At 37.4% G+C, this 26177-nt stretch overlaps 6 protein-coding genes and 1 long non-coding RNA gene across 12 annotated transcripts; 4 read left to right on the top strand and 3 right to left on the bottom strand.

The window, feature by feature from the left end:
• Window positions 1–35: 35 nt before the first annotated feature.
• LOC114736470 (WD repeat-containing protein LWD1) lies at window positions 36–1792 on the bottom strand. The gene has a single exon (XM_028924312.1). It carries the CDS (start codon window positions 1343–1345, stop codon window positions 293–295), a length of 1053 nt encoding a protein of 350 aa, XP_028780145.1. The 5' UTR covers window positions 1346–1792; the 3' UTR covers window positions 36–292.
• Window positions 1550–16019, top strand: LOC114736468 (omega-hydroxypalmitate O-feruloyl transferase). Its single transcript, XM_028924308.1, has 3 exons — window positions 1550–1560; window positions 14439–14908; window positions 14986–16019. The coding sequence occupies exons 2-3, from the start codon at window positions 14447–14449 to the stop codon at window positions 15886–15888; spliced, it is 1365 nt and encodes a 454-aa protein (XP_028780141.1). The 5' UTR covers window positions 1550–1560; window positions 14439–14446; the 3' UTR covers window positions 15889–16019.
• LOC114736469 (eukaryotic peptide chain release factor subunit 1-3) lies at window positions 2021–4873 on the bottom strand. 3 transcript variants are annotated; one of them, XM_028924311.1, is made up of 3 exons: window positions 4721–4871; window positions 2697–3621; window positions 2021–2585 (listed from the first exon to the last, which is right to left on the bottom strand). In XM_028924311.1, exons 2-3 carry the CDS (start codon window positions 3596–3598, stop codon window positions 2285–2287), a joined length of 1203 nt encoding a protein of 400 aa, XP_028780144.1. In that variant the 5' UTR covers window positions 3599–3621; window positions 4721–4871; the 3' UTR covers window positions 2021–2284. The 3 variants fall into 3 exon arrangements, with proteins under 3 accessions (XP_028780144.1, XP_028780143.1, XP_028780142.1); XM_028924310.1 differs by having other exon boundaries at window positions 2021–3616; window positions 4721–4873; XM_028924309.1 differs by having other exon boundaries at window positions 2021–3621.
• On the top strand, window positions 3502–17028 carry LOC114736473 (uncharacterized). The gene is made up of 3 exons (XR_003739351.1): window positions 3502–3574; window positions 4606–4618; window positions 17016–17028. It is a non-coding gene; the product is annotated as an uncharacterized LOC114736473 (long non-coding RNA).
• LOC114736471 (INO80 complex subunit D) lies at window positions 7482–12952 on the top strand. Of its 4 annotated transcripts, XR_003739350.1 has the most exons (4): window positions 7482–8097; window positions 9654–9917; window positions 11950–12096; window positions 12388–12952. XR_003739350.1 is itself a non-coding variant. In XM_028924315.1 (3 exons), the coding sequence occupies exons 1-2, from the start codon at window positions 7613–7615 to the stop codon at window positions 9901–9903; spliced, it is 735 nt and encodes a 244-aa protein (XP_028780148.1). In that variant the 5' UTR covers window positions 7482–7612; the 3' UTR covers window positions 9904–9917; window positions 12388–12952. The 4 variants fall into 4 exon arrangements, 3 of the variants coding, with proteins under 3 accessions (XP_028780148.1, XP_028780147.1, XP_028780146.1); XM_028924315.1 differs by lacking the exon at window positions 11950–12096; XM_028924314.1 differs by having other exon boundaries at window positions 11950–12952.
• Window positions 17029–18802: 1774 nt separating the features above from the next.
• On the top strand, window positions 18803–20283 carry LOC114736513 (protein RICE FLOWERING LOCUS T 1-like). The gene is made up of 4 exons (XM_028924361.1): window positions 18803–19030; window positions 19196–19257; window positions 19919–19959; window positions 20057–20283. The coding sequence occupies exons 1-4, from the start codon at window positions 18803–18805 to the stop codon at window positions 20281–20283; spliced, it is 558 nt and encodes a 185-aa protein (XP_028780194.1).
• A 4853-nt stretch (window positions 20284–25136) lies between these two features.
• LOC114736512 (protein FLOWERING LOCUS T-like) lies at window positions 25137–26177 on the bottom strand. The gene is made up of 4 exons (XM_028924360.1): window positions 25962–26177; window positions 25788–25849; window positions 25536–25576; window positions 25137–25363 (listed from the first exon to the last, which is right to left on the bottom strand). The coding sequence occupies exons 1-4, from the start codon at window positions 26175–26177 to the stop codon at window positions 25137–25139; spliced, it is 546 nt and encodes a 181-aa protein (XP_028780193.1).

Below are 26177 nucleotides of genomic sequence, written 5' to 3'. Positions count from 1 at the left end.
ACGTATCTACTGAAACAAGAAGGACAAAAAAAAAATGATCGAAAATCCGAACATGAGTTTTTTTTTTGGCGGGGCGGGGGTTTGGTTCAACTTTCAACAAAATGATAATGGACATGATTCATGCTCCCCACAATTGGCAGAACGGGGGGACAATGCGTCATCAATATCATCCAAATTGGGTTGAAGCATGTTCACAAGAGAAAATAAAACTATAGACCTGAAATCTTCCATGCATCTTCAGTGGCAGAAGCCAAAACTATGTAACAATTAGGTGAATGAAAATACCAATCCTTTATACCCTTAGAATCTGAAGCTTGGAGGAGAAAGCAATCGCAACCCAGTCCGGCTGAGATGAAGACCATTGAAGCTGCTCAATCTCCGCCCCAGCGGTGTATGCAAGAATAGGATCCAATCCGCCTTCCAGTGGCTGGCCCATTGAGGAAAGATCCCATATCAGAGCCTGAGAGTCATCCCCTGCAGTGCAGATATGGCAAGAACTGTGAGGAGCCCAAGCAATGGCATTCACACTAGCTTGATGCCTCTGCAATTCAACCACAGGAAGAGTCGGAAAACGAATGTCTAGGACGACGACCTTGGCACTGTCCATGATAATTGTGGCCATGTACCTTGGGTCCTGCTTGTTCCAGCCGAGTCGAACCAAGGGGGTATCAGGCTCTGAGCTCTCATAGATGATAGTCGAATGCTCTTTGTCCCGCAAGTCGAAAACCCTAACGGAGCCATCGGCGGAGACGGAGGCAAAGACACCCACACCACCCCAGGCGATGTCGTAAACCTCCTTGTCGTGAGCGATAAGCTGCGTATCCACCGTCTCCTTCTCAATATCCCAGATAGTGCAGGTGGTGTCAATGCTAGAAGTGCCGATTCGCTTAGGCTCCACCTCGTTCCAATCGAAAGAGGTGAGAGGGCCACAGTACTCGCTGTTCTTGTTCCCATTAAGGAAGCTCTTGAGCTCCACCCGAGGGGTCGGGTTCTCTTCCGGGTCCGATATGCGCCAGATTCGGAGAAAATCGCTAGAAGTGGCGAGGAGGTCCGGCCTCTGGCACTCCTTATCAGGAATGAAGATGGCCTTGGTGGGAGGGTATGGGTGCTCGAAGGAGAGGCTAGGGTCGGATCGAATCTCGCCGCTAGAGTCGTCAAGCTGAACAATTTCAACCCTGTTTGGGTACTGCTCCAACAAGCTGGCTATGGCCAAGCGGTACTTCTTGTCGCGACGGACGCTCCAGTTCATGGCGTAAATGTGCCATGGTGCTTCGTAGGTGTAGATCTCCGACCGCTTCTGCTGCTCGTCCAGTCCGTCTTGGGTCGGGTCATTACTGGCCCCCATGTATGTGCGATAGTTCAAGCTCACTTTCTTCCACACGAGGAAATTGGGAAGTTGGGGTTCAGCTTCTCTTCGATGCTATTATCCTCCGCCGCGCCTCCGATGTGGATAAACGGCAATCGTTTGGAGGCTCTTGTGAAACGCAGAGGAAGCGATGTGTCGGGCTCTAAAATGGAAGTCCGAAAACAAAAGGAGGCCAATCCCACGTCTTTGAAGTGGTGATTGGTGACAGGCTCTAGCGAATATCATCACAGAAATTGTATTTTCACCTCTGAAAAAAGGTCATTTATAAATAAATAACTGTTTTACATAATAAAATTCTATGTTAAAAAAAGCCACATAAACTAAGTAACGAATATGAAATTACTAGATTTATTTCAATAAATCATAGTCTCTCCTATATTATCCACCTAACATATCAATCCCAACTTCCCATTGTTCCGCCTTCATCTATCTGTCCCTTCGCGTGAGGCCAATCCTTTTCGCAGCACGGTTCCATTTGGAAATGGGCTCTGGGGAGAAACAGGAGACAGATGGATTTCAAGCAACTAAAGACATATAATTCTTCTAAACCAGATAAAGTTTAAATGCTACATTGCCGCCGCCATTTAGATATCATATGGCAGCAGAAGCACTTGTTGTCTGTAATTTGGGCCACGACTCGACAGTTCTTTTTTCCTTGAGGAATCAACCGACATCACGATTTAGTTGCCATATTACATTGACTGACAAACCCAAGAAAAAGAAAAAACGAAAATCAAAACAAACGTTTGAAGCAGAGGATATCCAAAATGACTTGCACATTTTTAGGGATGAAACGCAAAATAACTACATCTTAGCCATACAATCCAAGCGATGGAAGGTAATGTTCCGCCATAAGAGCAACGACGCCCCGTCCAATTATCCATAACCAAGTGAAGGAAGGCTCTACGAGGGAGACGCTTAATCAGAATCCTCATACACTTCTCCGTCATCAGAGAACTCATCAAATGATCTGAGATCAAGCTGGTAGCGAAGGATACCTCCGATGCCACCAAACCCTCTGCAAAACTGTGATCCTTCTTGAGATTTATTGGTCACAAACTCCAGCGAGCAACCATATCGCCTGTACTCATTGGCAAACCACTCCAGCAAAGGCATCTTGTCCTGCGTCTCCAACTCCGCAGAGGTGGCTGAATCCCGGAAATTGGTTTCATCAGCCTCTTGATCCTTGTTTAAGTGCTTTACGACAGTCTCACCAGTATTAGTATTTTTCAGCACATACCTATTGATATCCAAACTTTCCCATACTATAAGCGTCTCAATGGCACCCATCTCCAGAGCCTTCAATGTGTCATCAACCCCAAAGACATATTTACCAGTATCCTGGCTGATCTCTTCAAAGTATTTCCCTATCAACTTTTTTTCTTGTATGAACTTCACATTTGACAAAATCTCGGCAGATAACTCAATAGCTTGATTAAAACCATTTTCCCCACCATATGAAACATCAACCACATTCAATATTTTTGCCGCTAGACGAGGGTCAAACATATCTGACTGGCTCAGCTCAGTCTTGAAGTCAGCAGAACCTGCAAGTATAAGTCCAGCAACATTAGGCTGACTAGTGGCAGGATTAATGAAAAACTGTGTGGCAAGTTCTGCAGTCTTTCTAACATAGTTGTGTCGTTTTTCCATTCGAAGACGAGCAAAACGCAAGGCAGACTGTCCTCCTCTACCATGTTTCTTTGGTAGGTCAACGGTAAATTTATGAAGCACCTCACGAGTATTTCCACTTAATGTCCCAAAAAGGGTACCATTTCCATCCATTACAATGAAACCAAATTTGTCATCAGATTCTAAAAGCTCATTTAAAGCTTCAGTGTGAAACTTGTTATCACAAAGGTAAAGGGACGCATTAATAGGCCTGAAAGGTTCAAAATCGATGGTCACCTTTTTTTCTTTGCCATCTTCAGTGACAACAGTTCCAGTATAAAGAACCAATCCATTTGGAGGAACCTTGTTATATAACTTCAACCTCTGTTGCGCTGAAGTAATGGCTCCCAATACTGACTGTCGATTCACCCTGCTTTTGATGTTTGAAGCAGTTCCAAATTCATCTCCCAACATCTTGGTGACTCTGGATATTTGATCACGAGGAGGCATTATTAAAGAAATCATGCTGGTGCCATTACCTCTTGCAGCTTCCAATGCTTTAATCAATTTCTTGATCTTCCATATCTCAATGTTCTTGTCTGATTCATTACTGTCAGCCATTGTAGGTAAAATGGAAGACTAACCTACAACCATTACCACAAGAAAGCATGTCAGCAACTTTAGGAAACATGAATCAATAAACATGTAAAAGCCAGTCAAAATCACAAATATTTTAATTCATTCACTCATCAGATAACACCGTTACAGTAAAGAAGGACCATTATGTACATCTGTTTCTGCTACAAACGCATAGCATGCAATGAAGGAAGGGAAAATCAAATACTAGTAAATTGGTTGCTTAAAATGATGAATGAAAGACCTGATACAGATCTTTTAATGATGATAGACTCGACGGAAAGCCAGGATTTGAAAGCTTGCGTAAACAAATTATTCTTCTCTTTCACTTTTTACATATATTTTATATATGAAGTTAATGGGGATATTTTAAACCTTGGTGATTTGGTTCAATAGTTGAGGAATATCAGCCGTACCAGCGGGTTATGAGTGAGCATAATTTGGTACGGTACTGGAAAGAATAAAATGTCAAATCTATGACAAGAAATTTTATTCATGTATCAACGTGGGAATTTCAAGGCTGAGTTTTTCTAAACTAAATCAGGATGCACGCATAGAAAATTCATAAGTGGACCTTTTAATTGAATATTTCAATGCAGACGTAAAAATCAATTACAGCAAATCCAGTAGCAAAGAACGAAATTTGAAAAGTGTCCAAGTTGCATTTTGTGTAACCCTTTCCAGCCTCATTTAACCTTTCTCTGTGTGAGTTAGCAATAATTGTAAATTTTTTGCAGCAAAACCTGGCCTCCACTTTTTAGTCATTAAAAGTTGTCCAGGGCCTTACATCAGTTCAGGTAAGACAGGATTAATCCAACCAGAAATCTTAGATACATATTCTCGGGAACTATAAACGGTGCTCAAACAAATCAAGAAAAGAAAATGAAACAGAATGACCAGAACCAGTTTCCAATGGGTCAAAATTAAGATATTGAAAGAAATCTACCAGAAAGGAATAAACTAGTAAATCAATTAGTCTTAGTTCCACATAGATCAGTACATCGAGTGAAAATCGATGTCCACGAATGTAGCAATCGAACAATTGAATATATCGTCATCCAGCGTTACAAGCCCGAAAAATTTGATCCAGATTGTAAAGAAATTTACCTGTTGGGTGATGATGATTAGGGGTAGGAGACTTTCGGCCCCTGATTTCTTCCCGCCTAGGGTTTCCGCTTGAGCTTACCCAAGCTGCGCTGCAAGATTTTCCCCTCTTGTCTTTGTTCAAGAACTTCCGGCCCCACCAACGTGCTCCTCAGATTTTTCCTTCTTGCACCGCAGAAAATTCCTTGTTTTTTTAATTATATAAAAAGGAAAATCTAAAGATCATCAACGTTCATTAGTCCTTACCATCGCAGGCCAAACTTGTTTCGATTCTTCTTTTAAATAAAACAGAAAAACAAGTAGAGTCAATGGGGTCAAATTTTAGGTTCCATTTGTCTGATCACCACAAAGATATTTTTCTTTAAAATCTATTTCACATGATACTTTCATTTGTCGATAATCTTAAATATAAAAACTATTTAATTAATTTAAGTAGATTAAAAAATTAAGTAAAATTATTTTTTTTATAACAAATATGAATTGATCTTCTCAAAGTATCCTTTTTAATAATTATTATCCTTAGATAATAAAATAAAAAAATTTTAATACATGTAATCAATAAAGATATTTTAAAAAGATTATTATTTTAGAAAGAAACTTTCAGTAAACAGACAAGAATAATAGAAACTTAGAAAGTGTACCAGCACGAGTTCAATTTCGAATCAGCTCAAGTTTCCAAACTCTGCAAATCAAATAACTGATATTTACATAGAGTTCAGATTACTATAGGTTAAATGAGGGTGGCACAGCAACTAGAGGGGGAAGCCAGAAAATAGCAAGAATAAAGAACAGGTGGGGGAGGTATATTCTATTTATAAGGTTAAGGTGACCACTGTATAAGAAAGTATTATCTGTTTCATTTATTATGAAATGATGATTCTTTGCTTGGCCCTCCATTAACAATAAGAAAATTAATAGGGATTAATTTCTTATTTAATTGGCTTTCTTGTTCTCCAATCCTTCCAGGGGAATTAATGCTGATTTATTCTCATACTTGACTGTTTTTTTTTTTATTTACCCAATGAAAAAGGCTACCCATAAGGCATCCTCAGTCCAGCAGAGATAAATTTAGAACGCTGTTCATTTTTAGATCATTTTCAGTGATTTAATTTTTTTTAATACAGGTGAGGCAACTAGAAATGTTTTATATTTAGCACTGGATGGAGCATTTATTTTTTTAATCGTATAAATTATGCTGCTTATGGTAAATGTGAACGGTTTGTGTGTGCATGTGTTGAAATTTCATGTGAATATATCTTGTTTGCCAAGCTACCCATAAAATATAAGAAAAATTAGTAAAAATCCCTATTTGAAATTTTAATTAGTCAGAAAAACTTGATTTTCACGATCATATTTGTACTTGCACAATTTCAGGATCTTTTTAGTTAATTAAAATTTTAAATAAGGATTTTTTACCTTTTTTTTAAATATAAATAACTAGAATACCGTCATTACTTTTTTTTTTTTTTTTTTGGGTTACAAAATACTTGTTGTCGCTTTGACAAAAGAAAAGAAAAGAACAGCTCGTTGTGGCCGTGCATTCCGCATGAAGGGCCGGAGGGGCCGACGCACTGGGAATCAATTATTGAGATTCTGGATTTCTGGTTACTTTTTAAAAAAATTATAATCAAAAACTTTAAAATTTCAAAAGTATTTTTAATTTTTTCCAAGAAAATTGTTTTTGATTAGAGAATCATAAAAAAAATGTATTGATCGGTTGTTATAGTTTTACTTGATTTTTAGTTAATTTTTTTGTAATTTTTTATTAGATCCTGGCTGTTTTGTTAATTACAAGTATTAATTGGCTGTTCATTTTTTTTAGCCAAGATTAATTAGTTGTCCATAATCTATTAATTATGACTGACGAATATGGTGATTAAACAACATGAACATTATCACAGAACATTAAAAAAATTTAAATAAAAAGATGGAATGAAATCTATTTATTATCAAAATAATAAAAAATTATTAAACTTATAACATTCTCGTGATATCTATATTTAATTTGTAATCTAATTGATTTTAATTTTATCTAGGCGGAACTACTAATTTAAACATATGTTGAATGAGTGTTACCTGTTACGTTATTTACTATTAACGCTGTAATTTTTCCTGAAAAAAAAAAGAAACACCCACTAGGAAAAATAAATCTAACAAATACCCAATAAAGAGTAATTTTTTTAATCAAATATATAGTTTATTTTAAGTAACTTTATATTATACGTGATAAATATGCAAGAAAAACTTTCTAAAACTTAAAAAAATTAATTGGTTGCACCATTTGCCAAGCAGGCAAGATTCGAAGCTAAAAATCAGTTTAAAGATTTGTTATGATTTTTTAAATATGGACCAAGGCGCAGCAAACATTCTTGGGGAAAAATCTTCCTTTTTTCAAGGTATTGTCTGCTACGAGGAAAATAAAAAAAATAATAAGATTTATTTAAAAAATTAGAAAAATAGAATTTTAAAATTTTAATAAAGAGAATAAATAATATAAAAAATAATAAAATTAATTAAAAGCTTTTAATATCATTTTTTTAATTTTTTTTAAAAGGATCCGTTGGAAGGGAGAAAAGAAAAGGGGAAAAAAAAAAAGGCGCGGCTGTAATCTCAGGGCGTCTCCTTTGGTAAATTGCCTGCTGGCTTTTTAAACTTTAATAAGCCAGCCATCGGCAGAGAACATAGTACTAGAAAACAAGAGAACAGACTTTAAAAAAATCCAAAAAGAAAGAAATTATTCGTAATTACTATTAACTAAAACAAAATCCCATATTTTTCCGGATTTTCTCCCTCTGGAGCAGATAGGAAGATTCAAGGCGAGAAACAATCGCCAGGAGCTCGTTGGCGATTCAGTCAATTATTTTCTGTCACTGCTGATTTTCCGGCGTCTCGGTCATGGACGAGCTGGGTTCTTCCTCTGCACTGCCCCCTAGTATTACCATCGATGGCGCCGACCAAGATTCGGTCTTGGCCAATTCGCAGTATCTCACGCGCGAGGAAGTACTCCGGCGCCGACTCCGCCGAATCAAGCAACTAGCCCGCTGCTACAGAGCCCACTACTGGTCGCTTATGGAGGAGCTCAAGGTTAAGTACAAAGACTACTATTGGACTTACGGCATGAGCCCTTTTGTGGAGGATCACAAAAACAATCAGGCCAGGCACACTGAAGGCGTCATGCCGTCTGGGGAGAATGTAAGCTGCAGCAATGGCAATGAAAAGGCAATCATTGGTTCCAATGGTGGGGTTGGTCAAGATGTCGCACGTTGCGCTTTTAGCGGCTGCAAGTCGAGGCCCATGGCGTTAACTAGGTATTGTCACAACCATATACTGTCGGATTCGAAGCAGAAACTCTATCGGGGATGCAACGCCGTGGCCAAGAAGTAAGCCCCTCTTCCCCTAATCGTTCTTTCCTTCTTCATTTCTTTTTATTAATAATATTCCACAATGGTAGTTGAACATGCTTGATTGCTCAGAGAAACCAATAGGATTTTATTTGGGTTGTTGGGATGTAGTGATTTGGTTCATTGCATCTTTTATCAAATATTAACTGGCTACCCAAATAAGGAAATTTGTTATTTCTTTCAAACTCTACTATATGCTATGGTCTTTTGTTCCCATTATCATGCCTTTCTAAAATTAGATGTGGGGTTGTGGAAAATATGAGGTAAGGCCGTGGAGGATATATGTCTAACGGCTTTTGTTCTTGAGGATGGCCTTGTGCTTGCTTGGAGAGACTTAAGAGAAATCATCACGATGAGGTTTAGAATTAGAAGCATAGATAGGTTGGGATGAATGATTTTCATGAGGATTTAGTGTTCTGAGCAACAATTTCGCTTTATGAGGCGTTCAACTGTGGAACTGCCTTGTGATTTCTAGGGTGGTTGTTGCTTTGAAAATTTTTACAACTATCAATTTTGCCGTATAAGGATCATAGGAATTGGATTTTCGTGCTTTTAGTTTGCCGTTTGGCAGTCGGGACTCAGTTTCCTGGTCTTAATATTTCCTAATTTCTACGTTGGAAGCATGTTTGGTTATTTTTTTAATTAAAATTTTTAGTTTCATTTCTTATGTGGAGAACCAGCATCACCTTTGTGCTGTTGTCATGCTTTTTCCCTCATTTCTCTAGAAAGTGTTGCTCGTACCAATAATAAGCACACTATCAAGCTCGCAATATATTAAGAAAACTTGGTGTCTGTGAAACTTTTTTTTTTTTTGGCTCACTGCATGGCCCCAATTCTTTCTTCTCAAACCAAATCAAGATAAACTCGAACAGCAGTGGTGGATCCAATTGTTTGTAAAGTAAGCCTTTTGTGTAAAATGAAGTCAAGTAGTTTGTCTTGGAGTTGCATACAGAGGCTTGGCTGAATCCTCCTATCAGCATGCCTGAGCTTTAAAGTAGTTTTTGCATCAAAATCCTTATCATAATTTCATCTTCTCAGGCATTAAATCTTTTGGCAATTCTTTTCATTTAGGAATAAACGGTCAAGTTAATTAAGTAAAAAACAACCACATTTCTTGCTATGATGCATAAGTTTAACTCTACTTTCTGGATAATGTCCAAGTGCTGCCCTTTAAGGGTCGTGATTTTTCTAAGATTGGTATGTTAGCCCTTCAGTAGATGTCACCAGAAAACCAACGTATCTGCACATTTCAGTTTCAGGGCTAATTGTGGTCCATGGAAGTGAGCATGTAAATATCATTTGCTTGATCATTCTAATGTGAAATGCTGCCTCTTCTAGAGTTCTAGTTTAACGTTATTTGGGAGCCCATTTCAAATAGAGGTTAAGAATTTGAGACTATCTTGTTCAATATGGTGGCTGTACTGAAATTTGTGCCCAGGATGAGGCTCCCAATATGCATACTTGATTTCCTAATTTGTGATAAATACCATTTCTAGAGCAGAGAACATTGCTGATAAGGATTTTTTTCTTTGCAGTTTGCCAACTGGACCTTCTATATGTAATAAGCCTGTACTGAGATCCACAGTTCCTCCTGCATGCCCCAGTCATTACCAATTAGGTGAAAGGTGTTTGATTCGTGCAGTAAGAAGGGCAGGTTATGCTATCCCAACTCATCGTAAGCCTAGTCCAAAATTGCATGCAGTAATTGCTGAATTTGTCCACCAAATTCAAGAAAAGAGAAAAGCTGCATTGAAGGTGACTGTACCTAAAGCCGAGACTGAATAAGACACACGATTAAGGTGCGGATTCTTCAATAGACTATTAGCTTTATTAATACTCTGCACAGTGTATAGAGGGGGCATATTCCGTCAAGTGAGAAATAGGATCTTTATTTTGGTGGTGAAACATGAGATGTCAATAAGAAACAATACATTTCCTTTAGAAGCCTGTATATTGTCAGTTCATTAGGAACTTGAGTTCATTTTGTCTCATGCGGTATTATATTGAACTTCCTTGTCATCTTATGAGAAGCATCACAATATATTCAATTGTCAGCTTTTTTCTTGCAGTAAGAATTCGCACCCTACTCTAAATTTTTGTTTTTATTGTTAAGATATCTTTTCTGGCTTTTTGATGACTTTGATGAAGAATACTTCTTCTGAGACATCCAAGACATTTGCTCGTGACAATGCAAAATAATAGGAATATGAAAACACTTGGAAAAAAAAATCTCATGGTGTTTAATTAACCGCATGGTCACATGTTATGTAAAAGGAATGGTTATGACGGCGCCATCATTTCAATCTTGTATTGTAATGAGGCTCAACAGGATGTACTACAAGAGGCTACTAATTCCTTGGGTAGCTCTCTATGGTTCTCTTTTCTACGTAATCAACCAATGGCTATTGTTTGTAACTATAGTCACCAAGCATGTGCTCAGATATTGTCAGACTGTTCGTTGGTGGCTTTTTGTTTTGATTTGTTCCGTTCATTCTTTGACTAATTGATAAATGCCGCTGTATGAGGCAGTTTATCTATTTTGATTTCCGTTGTGGTTACTTTCACCAAGTTCACTTTTTAAATAGAAACACGGACTGTTGAACTGATGAAAGGTTTTGATTTTCGATAATGATGTTTAGTAATCGGTAAATTCTCTAAGGTTGGATTTATATGCATGCATTTAGTTAATGTGCTCGTTTATTACTCTCTGACGTAGTGTGGTTGAATGAAACTTGAAAATAGTAGGTTTGCTTAATTTTTTAATATGCTGATGCGGCATCAGTGATGCCTTCTTAAGTTCAGATTTGAATTTAACTCCCCATGGCATTTTTGAACTTAGGTCGATTATTGACCAGTGGCTTTATGTTATTTAAGTAAAACGGGTTTTCTGCCAATGATTTGTACTAATTTTACTCTTTAGGTACATTGATACTTAAAGAGAAGCCTAGTTCTTAATAAATCCATGATCATTGAATGAAAAGAATAAACAGTGTAATTTACTTGCAAATTACAAATTTGAACACCTTATATTCAATGGATTTATCCAAGACAACACCCAACTGATAACTATGAAATAAATATGGTGATGGTTGAGTTTAAAATGATGTTCGTGTCTGAACCAAAAGGGTCTTAAAAGTGATTTTGCAAAAAGCAGTTATGACGTTAACTGAAATATTTTAGAGGCGGATGCATTGAAGTTTCTTTTAGTTTTTCATAAGGACTTGTGGAGCTATGGTTATAGCCATAGAGGCATAGGGTTTCAAGAATTCTATCATTTAGTTAAAATTTATCACTGTGCTGCAGTTTATATGATAATGAGTTGAATTTGATAGTATGCTGCGACAATTTTTCTCTAAATAAGTTCGATGTAATTGGAAGACCTCCATCATTCTATATTTGATTGGTGCTGGAAGCAATAAAATCGATCTTCCTTCCACTCTCGTCATTTGCAAAGATCCTTAACATCATGAACGAGGCGACTCCTTCTGTTGATCTGTATGTTGGACAGGTGTAGGCATCTGGTTTAAGTTTGATTAGAGTGATGACATTTTTGCTGGTCAAGTGTCTTAATAATCACGTTACTCCTGTATGAAGTCCACTTAACATTTTACATCGAAATTGGACCAACCATCCCACATAAATATTTGGTTTAGGTGCATGAAAGAAATACTTTCGTACAGATCTGATTGCACTGGGATTGCCTGAAGTCGTCTTTTGTAGTATAACCAGACTGTTTCCTATGAAGATGTTAGAAATATCACCTGGCCACCTCTCACCTCTGTATCCTCGGAAGGAAACTTGCATATGAACTCCAATTTTTCGTTTTTGCAGAAACATCAGTTTGATGTTGGCTTCACCGTAACAGCATGATATCTGAATTCAGCATGATTCAAAACCTTCTTCCATCAGATGGTGGAAGACAATGAACTGTACCTCCCGGGAGTTGTGCATTATCACAAGTCCGATCTGTTTCCACAGGTGATTGAGGTTGTGCTATCGACTTAATTGCAGTGGTTGGCACAGAGCTAGCTAATCCAATAAAACCACTCCTGGCACAGATATACTCTATTCTATTAACTAGAAATCCGGTTCAGTGATAAGTTCGGAGCTTACCCAGCATGCAAAAGCACTAATTGCACATTATTAAGTTCTTACTGTCTGCACTTTACTTAGTATACTGAGTATTGATCCAAATATTGGTTTCTGTGACGTGATGATTCATCTGACATTCTGACACTTTGTTCTTGTTGGAGTCGAACATTTATACAGCTGGTTTGTGGGGTGGCGTTGCCAGTGGATGTAATCTCCTAGTTCACATCATAGTACATTGATTATATGACAGGTTAAATTCCGTGCTTGGCTCTCATCCCATGTCCTATTAGAGTCTGTACATAATCTGAAATAGTGGTATTGAACTTGCAATAGTCGGCCTCTGGTGGAGGACAGAGTTAGACCAGCTATACGCAGCCACGGATAGCTGAGCATAAACGACATACGGTATATACAAGGTTGCCATTTCCATACTGAGCAGACATAGTTATCCAGGGCATCAACTTGTTGAAGTTTCCAAGCTTGATTTCTGATTCGGGCTGTCTTTTATTTTTTGGTTTTTTTGGCATTTTCATCCTTTAAACAATGCTAAGTAGATGGAAAAATTTATGCTGGAAGGGCCACTTTCCATTCAGAGCCAAACCTGACTTGAATTTGGTTTCTGATATTAAAGAGGCGATTTGATGGGCAAGCAGCTGACATTAAAGCTTGAAAATCTGGTTCGATTCACATTTTACCCAGAGGGCAATGCAATCTTGAAAGCCTAATGTGGGCTTATAGCTCATGACCAGGTTTCAACTGGTAAGTTTCTTTCACACGTTAACAAACCTGCACCCAGCTAGCTTCGTCAAAATCATTAATGAAGCATTGTGAATGTGGGTCCACCATAAAAGGGGTAATATGCTGCCAAATTCAAGCTCAGCAGAGACAAGATCATTAATGAAGCATTGTGAATGTGGGTCCACTTTAAAAATGGTAATATGCTGCCAAATTCAAGCTCAGCGGAGACATGACGTGACGGTCACCCCATAAATATATAGCCCCACGACAACTTCCCTTTCATGCCAGCTAATTAATGGCAGCGCCTTCTTTCTGTTTACTAAGAGATACGTGTGCTTGTAACTTTGTATGAAAATACTTTGGTGCCATTTTGCACATAGAGCGTAATGGGAAAAAGGTCTCAAATGTTAAAGTGATGATTAAGAACTAACTTAAAGTTACTTCTTTACCAGTATTTAAAAAAAAAAAATGTCACGCATCAAGATGTCTTCATGTGAGATTTCAGGGCTTAATTTAAAGTCGCCATATATTATTTCTAACCGAGTTAGAGCATTTTGATCTGTCATATTTGTTTTTTCAGAATTCAAGGTCGTTACCCTCCTTGGAGGTGTCATCTTCTCACAGAGATATATATATATATATATATATATATATATGGATCCTGGGCCCGTTGCAGCTGTATCATAATAAATTCCAATAAGAATTAAGAGCTTTTTTTCTTTTTTTGGCCAACAAGAATATTAGTTAGAGTTGAAAAATATAGATACGTACAAGGTCTGTCTTCATGACCCATTAAGCCTACCTGTTTAAATGGCACGGCAAGCGGGCGGCTAACTAAACCAGCAGCCTCATGAAAAGGTGGTGGACACACTTCTGTCAATTATGGACTTCTGTTGAATAATAAGAAGACTTAAAGCTATGGACTGAAACTTCTGTGAAAATCTACAGTGAAACTTCTTATTGTGATTAACATTCCAGTCTTCTCAAATTCATATAATTAAACAGATCTTCTTCAAATTAGAGTAATAATATTATTTTCATTCCTAAACGCAATATATTCTTGCCTTGTTCAAAATCCTATGATTTAATTTCCAATGCTTCTGACTTATGAGATTATCACATCATTATCACACGGATCATGACCTACAGAGTACATTAACTTGAGAAATAATTTTCAGGTACTCAACCTAGAAATCTACAAAAACATCTTAAAATACCTGCTACAGTAAATAAATTAGTTTAGATGCATTGTGGCCACAAAATTAAAATCAAACATAATCACTTATAATTAATCACCTTATCCATAACCCCCAGCTACCCCCGGGGTTTGAATTTCGTGGCGCATTGTTAACCATTCACTGATCTAACAAATGAAGCTTATAAAACTATAAATAGTAAGGTCACACCCACTTTTCTGTCTCAAAGGTCAAGGCCAAATAATCTAGCTCTAAAGTCTAGGCATTGTTTAGTCATTTTCCAATTCAAAGAAGGAAAAATCATGGGGTCGCTTCATCATCAGCACGAAGCTCAGCCTCGGCTTCAAGATCTGAACGTGAAAATCCAGCAGAGGTCGATGGTTTTTCCATCAAAGCCAACCCAGAAAAGATCCTTGTTCTTATCAAACATAGACAGAGTCTTAAACTTCGACGTAGAAACAGTTCACTTCTTTGCGTGTCGAAAGGATTTTCCGGCGGACGTTGTGGCGGACAGGTTGAAGAAGGCACTAGCCGATGCTACGGTGGCTTATGATTTCTTTGCAGGAAGATTGAAGATAAACAGTGAGGCAGGTAGGTTGGAGATAGAGTGCAATGGCGCAGGAGTTGGGTTCGTGGAGGCTTCTTGTGACTACGAATTGGACGACATGGGAGACTTGACGTATCCTAATCCAGCTTTTGCACAGTTGGTTCACCAGAACAAGGATTACCTCAAACCAGGCGACCACCCTCTATGCGTTGTCCAGGTTCCTACAGCATATGAAATATTATTGAACGCCCTGCTTTTTCAAATGGTTAATTAGCGTTGCGGTTTTAAGTGCAGGTGACATTCTTCAAGTGTGGCGGCTTTGCGATGGGCTTCTCCACCAGCCACACCACCTTCGACGGCCTGAGCTTCAAGACCTTCCTGGACAACCTCGCCGCCCTGGCCGCTAACAAGCCCTTGTCTGTCACTCCCTGCCACGACAGGCACCTCCTAGCCGCTCGATCCCCTCCACGAGTCACCTTCTCCCACCCCGAACTGCTCAAGCTCGGCACCAGCCTCCCCGACACCGACCCTCACACGGGCGTCTTCCATGCCTCCTCCGAGGATCTCGACTTCAAGATCTTCCGGCTCACCTCCGACGACATCTCCTCCCTCAAGGACAAGGCCAAATCCGCCGAGGGCAGCCCGCCCACCGCTCGCATCAGCGGCTTCAACGTCATCACCGCCCATGTGTGGAGGTGCAAGGCCTTATCTGCAGGCGACGACCCTAACCGGTCGTCGACCATACTCTACGCGGTGGACATACGGGGGAGGGTGAACCCTCCGCTGCCAAAATCATACGCGGGGAACGCGGTGCTGTCAGCGTATGCGACGGCGAGGGTGAGAGAGCTGGAAGAATGGCCGTTGGGGAAGTTGGCAGATATGGTGAGGGAGGGAGCGATGAGGATGACGGACGAGTATGCGAGATCGGCGATTGACTGGGGAGAGATGTACAGTGGGTTTCCGAACGGGGAAGTGCTGGTGTCATCGTGGTGGAAATTAGGTTTTGCAGAAGTGGAGTACCCATGGGGAAAGCCCAAGTATAGTTGTCCAGTGGTAAACCACAGGAAGGATATCATACTCTTGTTTCCTCCCATTGAAGGAGAAGGTCACGGCGTGAATGTGCTGGTGGCTTTACCGCCTAAGGAAATGGACAAGTTCCACGGCCTCTTCTACAAGTTGATGGTTTCTGAAGACTGATTTTACGGGGAGGGCTCTAGGGTTTACTTAGCTCCTATGTGTGTACGTATGTATGTATACATGCTTGGTTAATAGTGATAAATTACATATTGGCGTATTTACTTAAATTGATGCAATCAATTTATTTCTAATACTGCCTCCCGTCCTTGATATGAAGCCTTATTTAATTTTTATTTCGATCCTAAATATACAAATCACAATCTATTTTATCTTTTATATTTATGGTTTTTTTTCAAGATAGTCTTTCTAATAATAGTAATTCTGACTTATGCACTTGATTATGAAAGATATTTTAGGAAAGACAATATTTATTTATTACAAATAACTAACTTTATTTTTTAATCTTCTCACATTAGTCAATTAGCTCTTATATTTATGATAGAAAGTAATACTATTTGGCGATTGAAAATTGTCAGATCGACTACGGAATAATGATTCATGTTCCGTTTGACAAATTAAAGCAGCTTTTAATTCCATTGAACATAATCGGCGCCGTTTAGTTAGTTGAACGTAGCGATCTGCAAAATGCAGTAGCTTCTGCCGCACGCCTCAGAGCGCCTTAGGAAACGCAACGGCAACGTACGAGGAAGCGGAGCCGCAGTAGTAGTGACCAATTAACTATTATGATTCATAAAATAAAGGAGCATCGTATATCCTAATTATATTAATTACCTTCAGCTTTTAATATAACATCATCTTAATTCATTTTAATTTGTCTTCTAAATTGATGATCCTTTCTTTCTGTGAGTTACATATATTAAGAATGTTTTATTTAAAAGTAATCATGATTAAAAAAATCAACTTATATTTATTACAAATAACTAATTTAACTAATTTTTTAAATCTATCTCAAATTAGCTAAGTAGCTGCTATATTGAAGATCCAATGTACACACCTCTTTATTTGGTGATGGATGTGTTAAAACGAACATAACTAGGCCACGGCTCTATTTGGATCAGAATTTAAAATTATTTATAAATATATGTGTAAAAAAAACCCATTTATAAATTATTCTAAATGGACTCCCAAACATGGCTGTGAGGCCAATGCATCTGAGGAGAGGCCACAGCACAATTGATTCTCGACCGCTGGGTCACTTTCAAATTTTTTAATCTCAGCCCATGAAGGCATCGCCCATCGAACGTAACACAGCAACAAGCATACAAATATATTTTAAAGATATTCTTCTTTCACATCGTCACCATCTCCGTCTACATTCATCTCCGTCTCTTTTTTTTTCAAGTACATTCATCTCCGTCTACATCATACTGTATCTTTCAGTTTTTAATATAAAAACTACTCTTCTGATTCTAAATATAATATCTATTTTATAGTTTACACTATAAAATAGACCTTATATTGAGGATTGGAAAAAGTAGTTAATTACTATAAATAGATTAAAAAAGTTGTTAAGTTAGTTATTCGTAATAAATCAGTGTCATCTTCCCTATGATACTTTTGTTAATTATGTGTATTAGTTAAAATCACTATTTAATGAAATCTTTAGTATATGTAATTACTGCAAAAACTATTTAAAGAATAAATAAATACGATGAATAAAGTGAATTAGAATATCTTGTATTTATAATTAAATTAAAAATTAAATTAATTTTTATGCTGAGAACTGGTGACAGTATCATGTTCCGATCCGAATATATTCAAAGGCAATCCCAGAATGCGGTTCTTAGAAATTAAAGGCATCCCTCATGAACAAGTGCAACCACGCGCTTTACGCATGACCTGTCTTCCCATGTTGCCTTCATCATTGTTGACTCGTACTCCTCTCCCACTGACATTCTGCAATTATATTCCCATTTCACCCACGCCTCGCCACGTTTCCGCCAGCCCTTTTCATTCATAACACGTCAAAATAGATTAGATAGATCATTTACCTCCTCAAATTACTTCATCAATGTAAAGTTTCCTGCTTAATTAGGAGCCAACATAGATATCCATTATATCACCTCTTGTCCTAAATATAAAACTTAATTTATAGTTAATTTATACTTTAAATTAGATTCTGTATTTAAGATCAGAGTTCATGCAAATTTCCTAAATCTTTTGGCCACGTCTTATTTGATTCTCTCATTACTCACGGGAAGTACCTTTACAAATTAATTAAAAACACCCGCCACATTTACATCATGTCACAATAATAAGAGCGTTTGTTGATTTCTTTACTTTATGGATATCTAGATAACTATAACTACAACCTACATACTTTACTTGATCAATTACTTAAATATTCACGTACGCCCATTTATATAACTGATTTAATTGCATATAACCTATATACATGTGGCATCTTCACAGCTGCATACAAAGTCTGAACACCTTTTTTTTTTTGGGGGGGGGGGCGGAATATTTAAACATATGCCAATAGAAAGGGCTGAAAAATATGTTAGAGGTCATTCGAATTTGAAAATTAGCTATGGAAAAATGAGAAATATTCAAGTCCCACGTTAGACAGGAATAAAGTTTCTACAAACTTTACAAATTCTGAACCCACATCACATGTTTTCACTTTTCAGAGAAAAAGTCTGTGGGGATTTCAAATATTGAAGAAATTATATTTTCTGCGGCGCATGCACGATCACTAGCTACTTGGAGCAGGTCCAGCGGCTAATATTTAAACCGGGTCTGAATATTCAGATTAACCATGATTGAATTCATAAGACTCGGAGATACGTAGATCTTACTTTGAAATTCGTGCTATGTAGACGCAGGCAAATTAAATGGCATCTTTAAGAACCGTAATTAACACACGAATCTGGACCTTTTGCCATAAAAATATCTCATTAATTCCCTCTCAGCCCAGTGTGAACTACTGAGTATAAATAAGGGGGTGGCCACGCAAACAAGTTGAGCATTTGTGTGAGGATTTGGGTGGTCGAAGTTTGCGTATAGAAACAGAATGCCTAGAGGCGGAACTGGAGCTGGAGGCGGCGGAGGAGGTGGGGACCCTCTTGTTCTTGGACGAATCATAGGGGATGTGTTAGATCCCTTCGACAATTCGGTTCCTCTGAGAGTGTCGTACGCTAATCGAGATATCTACAATGGCTGTGATCTCAGACCCTCCCATGTTGTCGCCCAGCCACGAGTCACTATTGGTGGACACGACCTCAGAAACTTCTACACCCTAGTAAGTCTATCTATATATCATCTATATATCTCCCAACATCTCATCAACGAACTTATAACTGGTAGTATAATTATATGTATTGTCGTGTGTGTGTGTCTCTCTCTCTCTCTCCCTCTCTCTGTGCGTATACTCTGGTTGATTATCCTGGACGCTACCTAATTGCAGGTCATGATAGACGTTGATGCCCCCAGCCCAAGTGACCCAAATTTGAGGGAATATCTTCATTGGTGAGTATCTGATCTGTTGATCTTCTTTATTCTTCTTCTGTTCAAGCATGCCCTCCTTATATGTAAAATATAGCTTTATGATCAGATTTAGATCAAGGGTTTCTCCCCAAGTTTTGGTATCCGATAGATGGATATCTTCATTGGTGATTATCTGATCTGTTGATCTTCTTTATTCTTCTTCGGTTCAAACATATGCCCTCCTTATACGTATAATATAGCTTTATGATCAGATTTAGATCAAGGGTTTCTCCCAAGTTTTGGTATCCGATAGATGGATATCTTCACTGGTGAGTATCTGATCTGTTGATCTTCTTTATTCTTTTTCGGTTCAAACATATGCCCTCCTTATACGTATAATATAGCTTTATGATCAGATTTAGATCAAGGGTTTCTCCCAAGTTTTGGTATCCGATAGATGGATATCTTCACTGGTGATTATCTGATCTGTTGATCTTCTTTATTCTTCTTCGGTTCAAACATGCCCTCCTTATATGTATAATATAGCTTTATGATCAGATTTAGGTCAAGGGTTTCTCCCAACTTTTGGTATCCGGTAGATAGATGACTGATATATATACATACATACATACATATATATATGCGTGTGTTTGGTTTATAAGTATAGCTAACGAAAGTATCCCTCTCTGGAAATGGACTTCAGGTTAGTGACTGATATTCCGGCAACTACTGGCACCAGTTTCGGTACGTAACTAATTCTACACTCTTCATCTTTAATTACTTACTGATTCGCCTTCTTTAATGATGATGATGATGATGATAGAAATGAATGGTTATGTAGGTCAAGAGGTGATACCGTACGAAAGTCCGCGACCAGTGATGGGGATTCACAGGATTGTGTTTGTGTTATATCAGCAGCTGGGGAGGGAGACGGTGTATGCTCCGGCATGGCGCCTGAACTTCAATAACAGACAATTTTCTCAACTTTACAATCTCGGCTCTCCCGTTGCAGCCCTCTATTTCAACTGTCAGAGGGAGACTGGCACTGGTGGACGAAGACTGACTTAAATTTTACAATTATTCCTCCTTTAATCTCCTTTTCTCTTATGCTACTATATATGTAGTAAGGTGGAGGCCGCTTCATCGGCAGCTTTCAATAGATATATTTATATATATAACGCATATTAGATATCTGATATCTGACTTAGTATATATGTGGTCAGCTTAAGCTGACAGAAATGTCATTTGCCATTGCGTGCATTTCTAAGAGTTTCAAAAAATAATTAAATACTCTTCAAGTAGTAAGTTTGATGCTGCTTTGTGTGTGTGTGTGTGTTAAAATGCTTAAGATATGGGGTTGGTGTGTGTGTGTGTGTGTGAATGAAATGGTCGTCGCTCTATCTAGTCAAGCTGATTGAAGATATGGTGTGATGAGTTGAGCCAATTTCTCATCCAAACATCAGATCCATTCCAGAGGGTTTAATGACTCGAAATTAAAAGACGGAGGTTTCTGGATGCAACTGCATATAATTCGCCGAGATTAATGTAGCATGATGTACTTTTTGATCTGGTTAACAACTTCAACCATTCTTCCGTATAATAGCTCTTCTGTCATTCCTCCAAGAATGATCGTTTGCGTGGATACCCTTCAAAATCATTTTTTAATGTCGAAACTATATATATATATATATATATATATATATGGTTTCCTAGAAATTCAATCAAAAACACTTACATTTTGATCAAATCAAATATGATACCCTAAACAACGTTTCTCATAAGTAGTTTTCATATGCTTTAACTTGAATGCGTTTGGATTAGCGCAGAATAAGATGGAGTTGATAAATTATTGATTTATAAACATGATTTTGAGCATATTGATTTAATTAAAACACGGTGTTTGGATAAATTATCAAGAAAGTATGATTTAAAAGAAACATTAGCTTATGAGATAACTATGCCTGTGGGTTAATTTGTTATAGTGGTTTTGACATCTATAGATGTGTTTGATAGCTTATGAGATAATCATGATTTTGGGTTCATAATTGATTCTGGCATTATATAAGGGTGTTGGGATATTTTTCTAAAAAAACCAACATTATAAATTAATTTTATAAATCAGTTACAACCAAACTCAATTTTCCAATCCAAATAATCCAAATACATCCCATACAAATTCTTCATTTCCCCAACATTAATTTTTTTAAAAAAAAAATTTATGTCATGAATATCATGATGATATATCCAATATCATATTCGGTATGTGTGTGTTGAGATTTGAATTTTTTTTTTTTGATAAATACTTTCTGTGAACGGTGTAATTATCATATGTGCAAAACGGTTGGAGCAGACTATATTTTCCAAGAGGGACAATACTTGCTAGACCGCAATCTCAAACAACTCCACATATATATAGGTCTTCTTTATAAAAAATATCGTTAATATAAAAAAGAAAAAATTACTTTCAATTCAATAGCGTACGTCCCGTCATCGAGTCGCCACCAATTTTCAAAACTTAGGCATAACAAACAATAATGGTATTCTTTTGGGGAAAGAAAAAGAACAACTTATTATTTTCATATTGCATAGTTATATTATTTTTTTAAAAGAAAAAATAGCTCTTTGCACACAAAAAAAAGCAGAAAGAAAAAGTAGCCGATGTTTAATTGATATACATGTAATTAATATATAGCGTGTGTATTAATAATTGTTCCCATTCTTAGCTTGTTACTGTAACGTAGCATACATGCTTATTTTCAAAGTAAGACAAAATTACAAATTCAAAAACTGGAATAAATCTGTACAGATCCTTAATTACTTGTGTTATGATGAATTGAAGTTACGGCTGCAATGAACAGATAAGAGGGAGTCACATCTTAACAATACACAGAAGAAAATAGATAGATCAGAAGAAAAGCTGTTTTAAAAAATGAGCAGAAAAGTTAAAATGAAGAGAACTTTTGAAGAGAACAAAATAGATATGGTACGGATTGATCGAGCGATTGATAGATTGTGGAGCAAGTCACAGCTGCGATATTCTGTTCCCATTCTCTGTAACTCATGCCTAACAGCAAAACAATCAATTAAGATGGAATCATCTCCTATTGGCCAGAAACCAGAAAAAAGATGAAAGAATCTTCTCCTTTGGGCCGAAAGAAAAATGAGAAAAGATGGGATCCTCTCCGTACTGGTTCTGCAGATATATACCCACATATATGTTCTAAGGTCTTGGTGCACATCTCAATCATCGAACCATCTTCTCTGTTCTAGAATTCAACATAATGATGCATACGTCCCCCTTTTTGTAATTCTTATGAAGAGCCGCGTACATATGCGTATATGAGGAAGCCCAGTGTTTCTGGCCGGTCTTAATCCAGTGTAAAGCAAAAGCCACAATGTTGCGCATTTTAACAATATGATTCTCAACCATGTCGCTGTCCATCTCTTAATCGCACGCCACAATTTCAGATTCCTCGTTTCTTTACGTACATTGCTATTGGAGGAATCAACTAGCAGATAGACTAACTGAGGATGCTATTCAAAGATGATTTCTCAATAGGGATTCTGCAATTTCTGTGTCGGCCTCCCAATGTCTTCCGCGGATGCATGCAACTTGGTCCCAACGAGTCCTTTTCATTCGTAATATATAATATGTATTATGCATGCAACCAATTAAAAAAAGGGCACACTGGAATTTGAATGACACGCCCACTATACATGTTACAAATAACAAGTTGGTCTATCCGGCCGACAAACAACAAGTTGATTCAGCAGAGAAGTGAGAAAGTAAGGGGGGGAAAAAAATCAGTGGTCCAATTTTTCAACATCCTTTCATCTTCTGGCGCATTACTTAGGCATATGTCAAAATGATCATAAGTTAACCGACTCCATTATTAGTTTATACTGCATTTAAAAATAATAATAAATTTGAGAATGAAACCTCAGAGAGCCCATCTATCGTCGTCTCGAATATCGTCCCTTTCAAGCTTTTTCTTATGCTGTACGCTGCATATAATTAAATGAGGGAGTGTATCGATCATAAACGACAATACTGGAGATGAATCTCAAGTTTGTAGCAAGCTATTTTTGTGCCCACTGTAGTGCGTCTTATCTTATCCTAAAAAGTTGGCATCTGCATGTCCTTTTCCTTCTCTTTTCTCTCTCCCTCTTTGTCTTGTTTTTTATATGGTATGATTTTAACAATCCTTCAAGCTGGATATGGTTTAAAGGTTATGATAGAATCAATTCATCTGTTTTTTTTTTTATAGTTCATGAAATCCGATCATCTAAAAAGGTTGATGGCCTGAACTTTTACATCTTCTCCTCCTAGCAATAAAACATGCATAGAAGTTATTTCTGGGTTTCGGAAATGGCTGATCGATTGATTATAACTTAATTCGAACTCATCGACGACATCATGTGTGTGTGTGTGCGCGCGCATTCCATCATTTCGATTCTACGTTCAATTATTTTTGTGCGAGTATTACCCTCTCTCTCTCTCTCTCTCTCTATATATATATATATATATATGTATGTATGTATGTATTGGTTTCGAATTCAGTTACTTTCTAATAAAATTTCACTTTTTGTGATGAGCATAATGAGTTGATTATTTTTATGACGACACAAATTAAACAACTATTGACGTGGAGATGTGTGCTTGATGTCAGCAGATATTAATTATCTCAGGAAATAATAATATAATTCAAGAGATAGATTGTATAATTAGTACTGATAGCTTCAATGTTCTTACTTTCAATGCTAGTTTATGGTACATGCATGTGAGAGGAAGACGAGTTCAAACTTGAAAGATCACTGGTTGATTACCTCTACCGTTTGACCACCAGTACGTACGTAGGATAATCCGATAACTCTTAACGGACCAACATAAAAGTTTTGGTGAGTTATCTCCCAAAGGCACGCAAAGATGACATCTCTATCTTCAAATTAAAAATTGACTTCCAGTTGATTTTCTCTTCAAAGGGAATTTAGTTCATGCAAGGGACAGGATTCGTAAATTTTGAACAAAGCCCTTTATGATGACCCCATACCTGAAATAAGTGATGCTGTTTGATTCATTTCTCCGCTGAAGCACTTTTATGGCATAGTTTTTCTTGTTGGAGCCTTTAACTCCGATCAGAAGGTGATTAGTATATATTGCTGACGTACGAAGATTCGATATATTAGAAAAAGGATAGGTTTTCTTCCTAGATTTTCTCGCATAATCAAACTAGTTAAAATGTGTGGAAAGTAAAACAGGAATTAACAACTTAATGATTTTCTGAGCCTGGTCATATTGTATCCTCAGCTTGGATTAATCCAGATTCAAGTTAGCGGGAAAAGCATAGAAACAACATAATAATGAGGCAGAAATGAGAGAGAAATGGCATTTATGGACCATATGTTGAACTCTATGGTGCATAATTATTGGTACAAGCCATACGTGCTTCCTTAAATGCTAATGTTTAACCAAGTAGATATATATATAAGAATGATACATAGGTTTCTTGTAAGTATAGTAAATAGAGAAGCCAGCTAGAAAGTTGGAATCAATTTCGGTGCTCATCCTTTTGATGAACATTCTAAGCTCATCAGATCTGAACCATCTATATCTCATTTAGATGGCTTAAATTTGATTTCTTTTTTTTTATTTATTCAAAATAATTATTTTAATATGTATAGAATCTAAAATAGTGATGATTTGTTAACTGTCATTCTTTTAAAAAATAGTTTTTTCTATTTAAAAATAATTAATTAAAAATTTTAAATCTGAACCGTTTAAATCAGATATAAACGGTTTAGATCTGATGAGTTTAAGGTACTTATCAAAATAATGAGTATCAAAACTGGTTCCGCTAGAGGTCATTATTCATTAGTTTGATGAGCTTTTAGGAGGAGTGAATTAGTATGGATGATAATGGCTAGCTAGTCCTCCTTCCACCGCAACCACGTTCTCGCTGACAATTGAAGTAAACAGCAGCAACAGGAGATCCAAGATTATAGGTCTCAGCGAACTCTCGGGTGTTAAAGTTGTGGCGCCATTCTGGTGCAAACACTGTTTCTCTTCCCAGCTGCCGGAACAACATCGTTACAAATCGGTGAATCCCCGCCGATGGCTGTGGGCTCTCGTAGAAAACTACCTCCTTCCCTGTACAAACATGTGTATATATACATATATCACCATTCAATATAATGCTGCACTAAAATCACTCATCTCTAAATCTTTCATCTATACGTAACCCATGTTTGCGAGCTCGCTATATATGACTAGTCAAATCTATGCCTATGTATACTCATATGATAAAAGATCTTATGTTTACCAAAAGTTGCATCCGTGGTAGCAGGAATATCTGTCACCATCCTGCAAATGTCAATTCAAAACGAATATTTAATTAATACGAGTCAGTGAATATTCATTGCAGATCAAAATTATGCACAATTTGATGACATGACTAAAGCAGAACATATCCTTTCTGAGAATATATATCGAAAACATACAGCAAAATGCATTTTCAAATTCTGCAATATGTATTCTACTTATGAAGAAGAGGGCAGGGTAGAGAGAAAATGACCAGTGCAAGTACTCCCTCAGGAAAGGGTTAACGGGGCTAGGCGCATCAGCATCCACCAGGATCTGAGATCATTAGCAAAAATAATGAATTAAGCTAATGCCGATAATATTAGCTTAGCTGATCGATAAGGGACAATGTTAATTACAGAAAAGATCAGCGTTCGTAAATAAATACCAGAGTGTAGAAGGTCCTGAGGTCATTTCCTCCGACGGAAACTCTAGGGCGATTAACAACATGGGAGGGCCTGAGTTCACAGCCATTACTAATATCTCTGTTCCCAAGCACAACCCTCATTGAAATACAAGTTGTGAAAGGGTCCAGAACATCCCCTATCACCCTCCCAACTGCGAGAGCAGTTTCTCCACTACTGCCATCTCGTAACGATGCCAT

This window comes from Neltuma alba, unplaced genomic scaffold, assembly GCF_004799145.2.
Source record: "Neltuma alba isolate B1F8T4 unplaced genomic scaffold, ASM479914v2 tig00013341_pilon, whole genome shotgun sequence".
NCBI lineage: Eukaryota > Viridiplantae > Streptophyta > Magnoliopsida > Fabales > Fabaceae > Neltuma > Neltuma alba.
Note: the sequence above shows the minus strand (reverse complement) of the source record. Positions and strands in the feature narration are given on the sequence as shown.

Bases quoted from the DNA above. Each gene is read 5' to 3' on its own strand.
- LOC114736470 (XM_028924312.1), bottom strand. From the start codon at position 1,345: ATGGGGGCCAGTAATGACCCGACCCAAGACGGACTGGACGAGCAGCAG.
- LOC114736469 (XM_028924310.1), bottom strand. From the start codon at position 3,598: ATGGCTGACAGTAATGAATCAGACAAGAACATTGAGATATGGAAGATC.
- LOC114736471 (XM_028924315.1), top strand. From the start codon at position 7,613: ATGGACGAGCTGGGTTCTTCCTCTGCACTGCCCCCTAGTATTACCATC. The intron at 8,098-9,653 runs GTAAGCCCCTCT...TTTTCTTTGCAG, and splicing joins TGCAACGCCGTGGCCAAGAA to TTTGCCAACTGGACCTTCTA.
- LOC114736468 (XM_028924308.1), top strand. From the start codon at position 14,447: ATGGGGTCGCTTCATCATCAGCACGAAGCTCAGCCTCGGCTTCAAGAT. The intron at 14,909-14,985 runs GTTCCTACAGCA...TTTTAAGTGCAG, and splicing joins ACCCTCTATGCGTTGTCCAG to GTGACATTCTTCAAGTGTGG.
- LOC114736513 (XM_028924361.1), top strand. From the start codon at position 18,803: ATGCCTAGAGGCGGAACTGGAGCTGGAGGCGGCGGAGGAGGTGGGGAC. The intron at 19,258-19,918 runs GTGAGTATCTGA...AATGGACTTCAG, and splicing joins TTGAGGGAATATCTTCATTG to GTTAGTGACTGATATTCCGG. The intron at 19,960-20,056 runs GTACGTAACTAA...ATGGTTATGTAG, and splicing joins AACTACTGGCACCAGTTTCG to GTCAAGAGGTGATACCGTAC.
- LOC114736512 (XM_028924360.1), bottom strand. From the start codon at position 26,177: ATGGCATCGTTACGAGATGGCAGTAGTGGAGAAACTGCTCTCGCAGTT. The intron at 25,577-25,787 runs GTCATTTTCTCT...TGACATTTGCAG, and splicing joins CTGAGGGAGTACTTGCACTG to GATGGTGACAGATATTCCTG. The intron at 25,364-25,535 runs GTAAACATAAGA...ATGTTTGTACAG, and splicing joins TACCACGGATGCAACTTTTG to GGAAGGAGGTAGTTTTCTAC.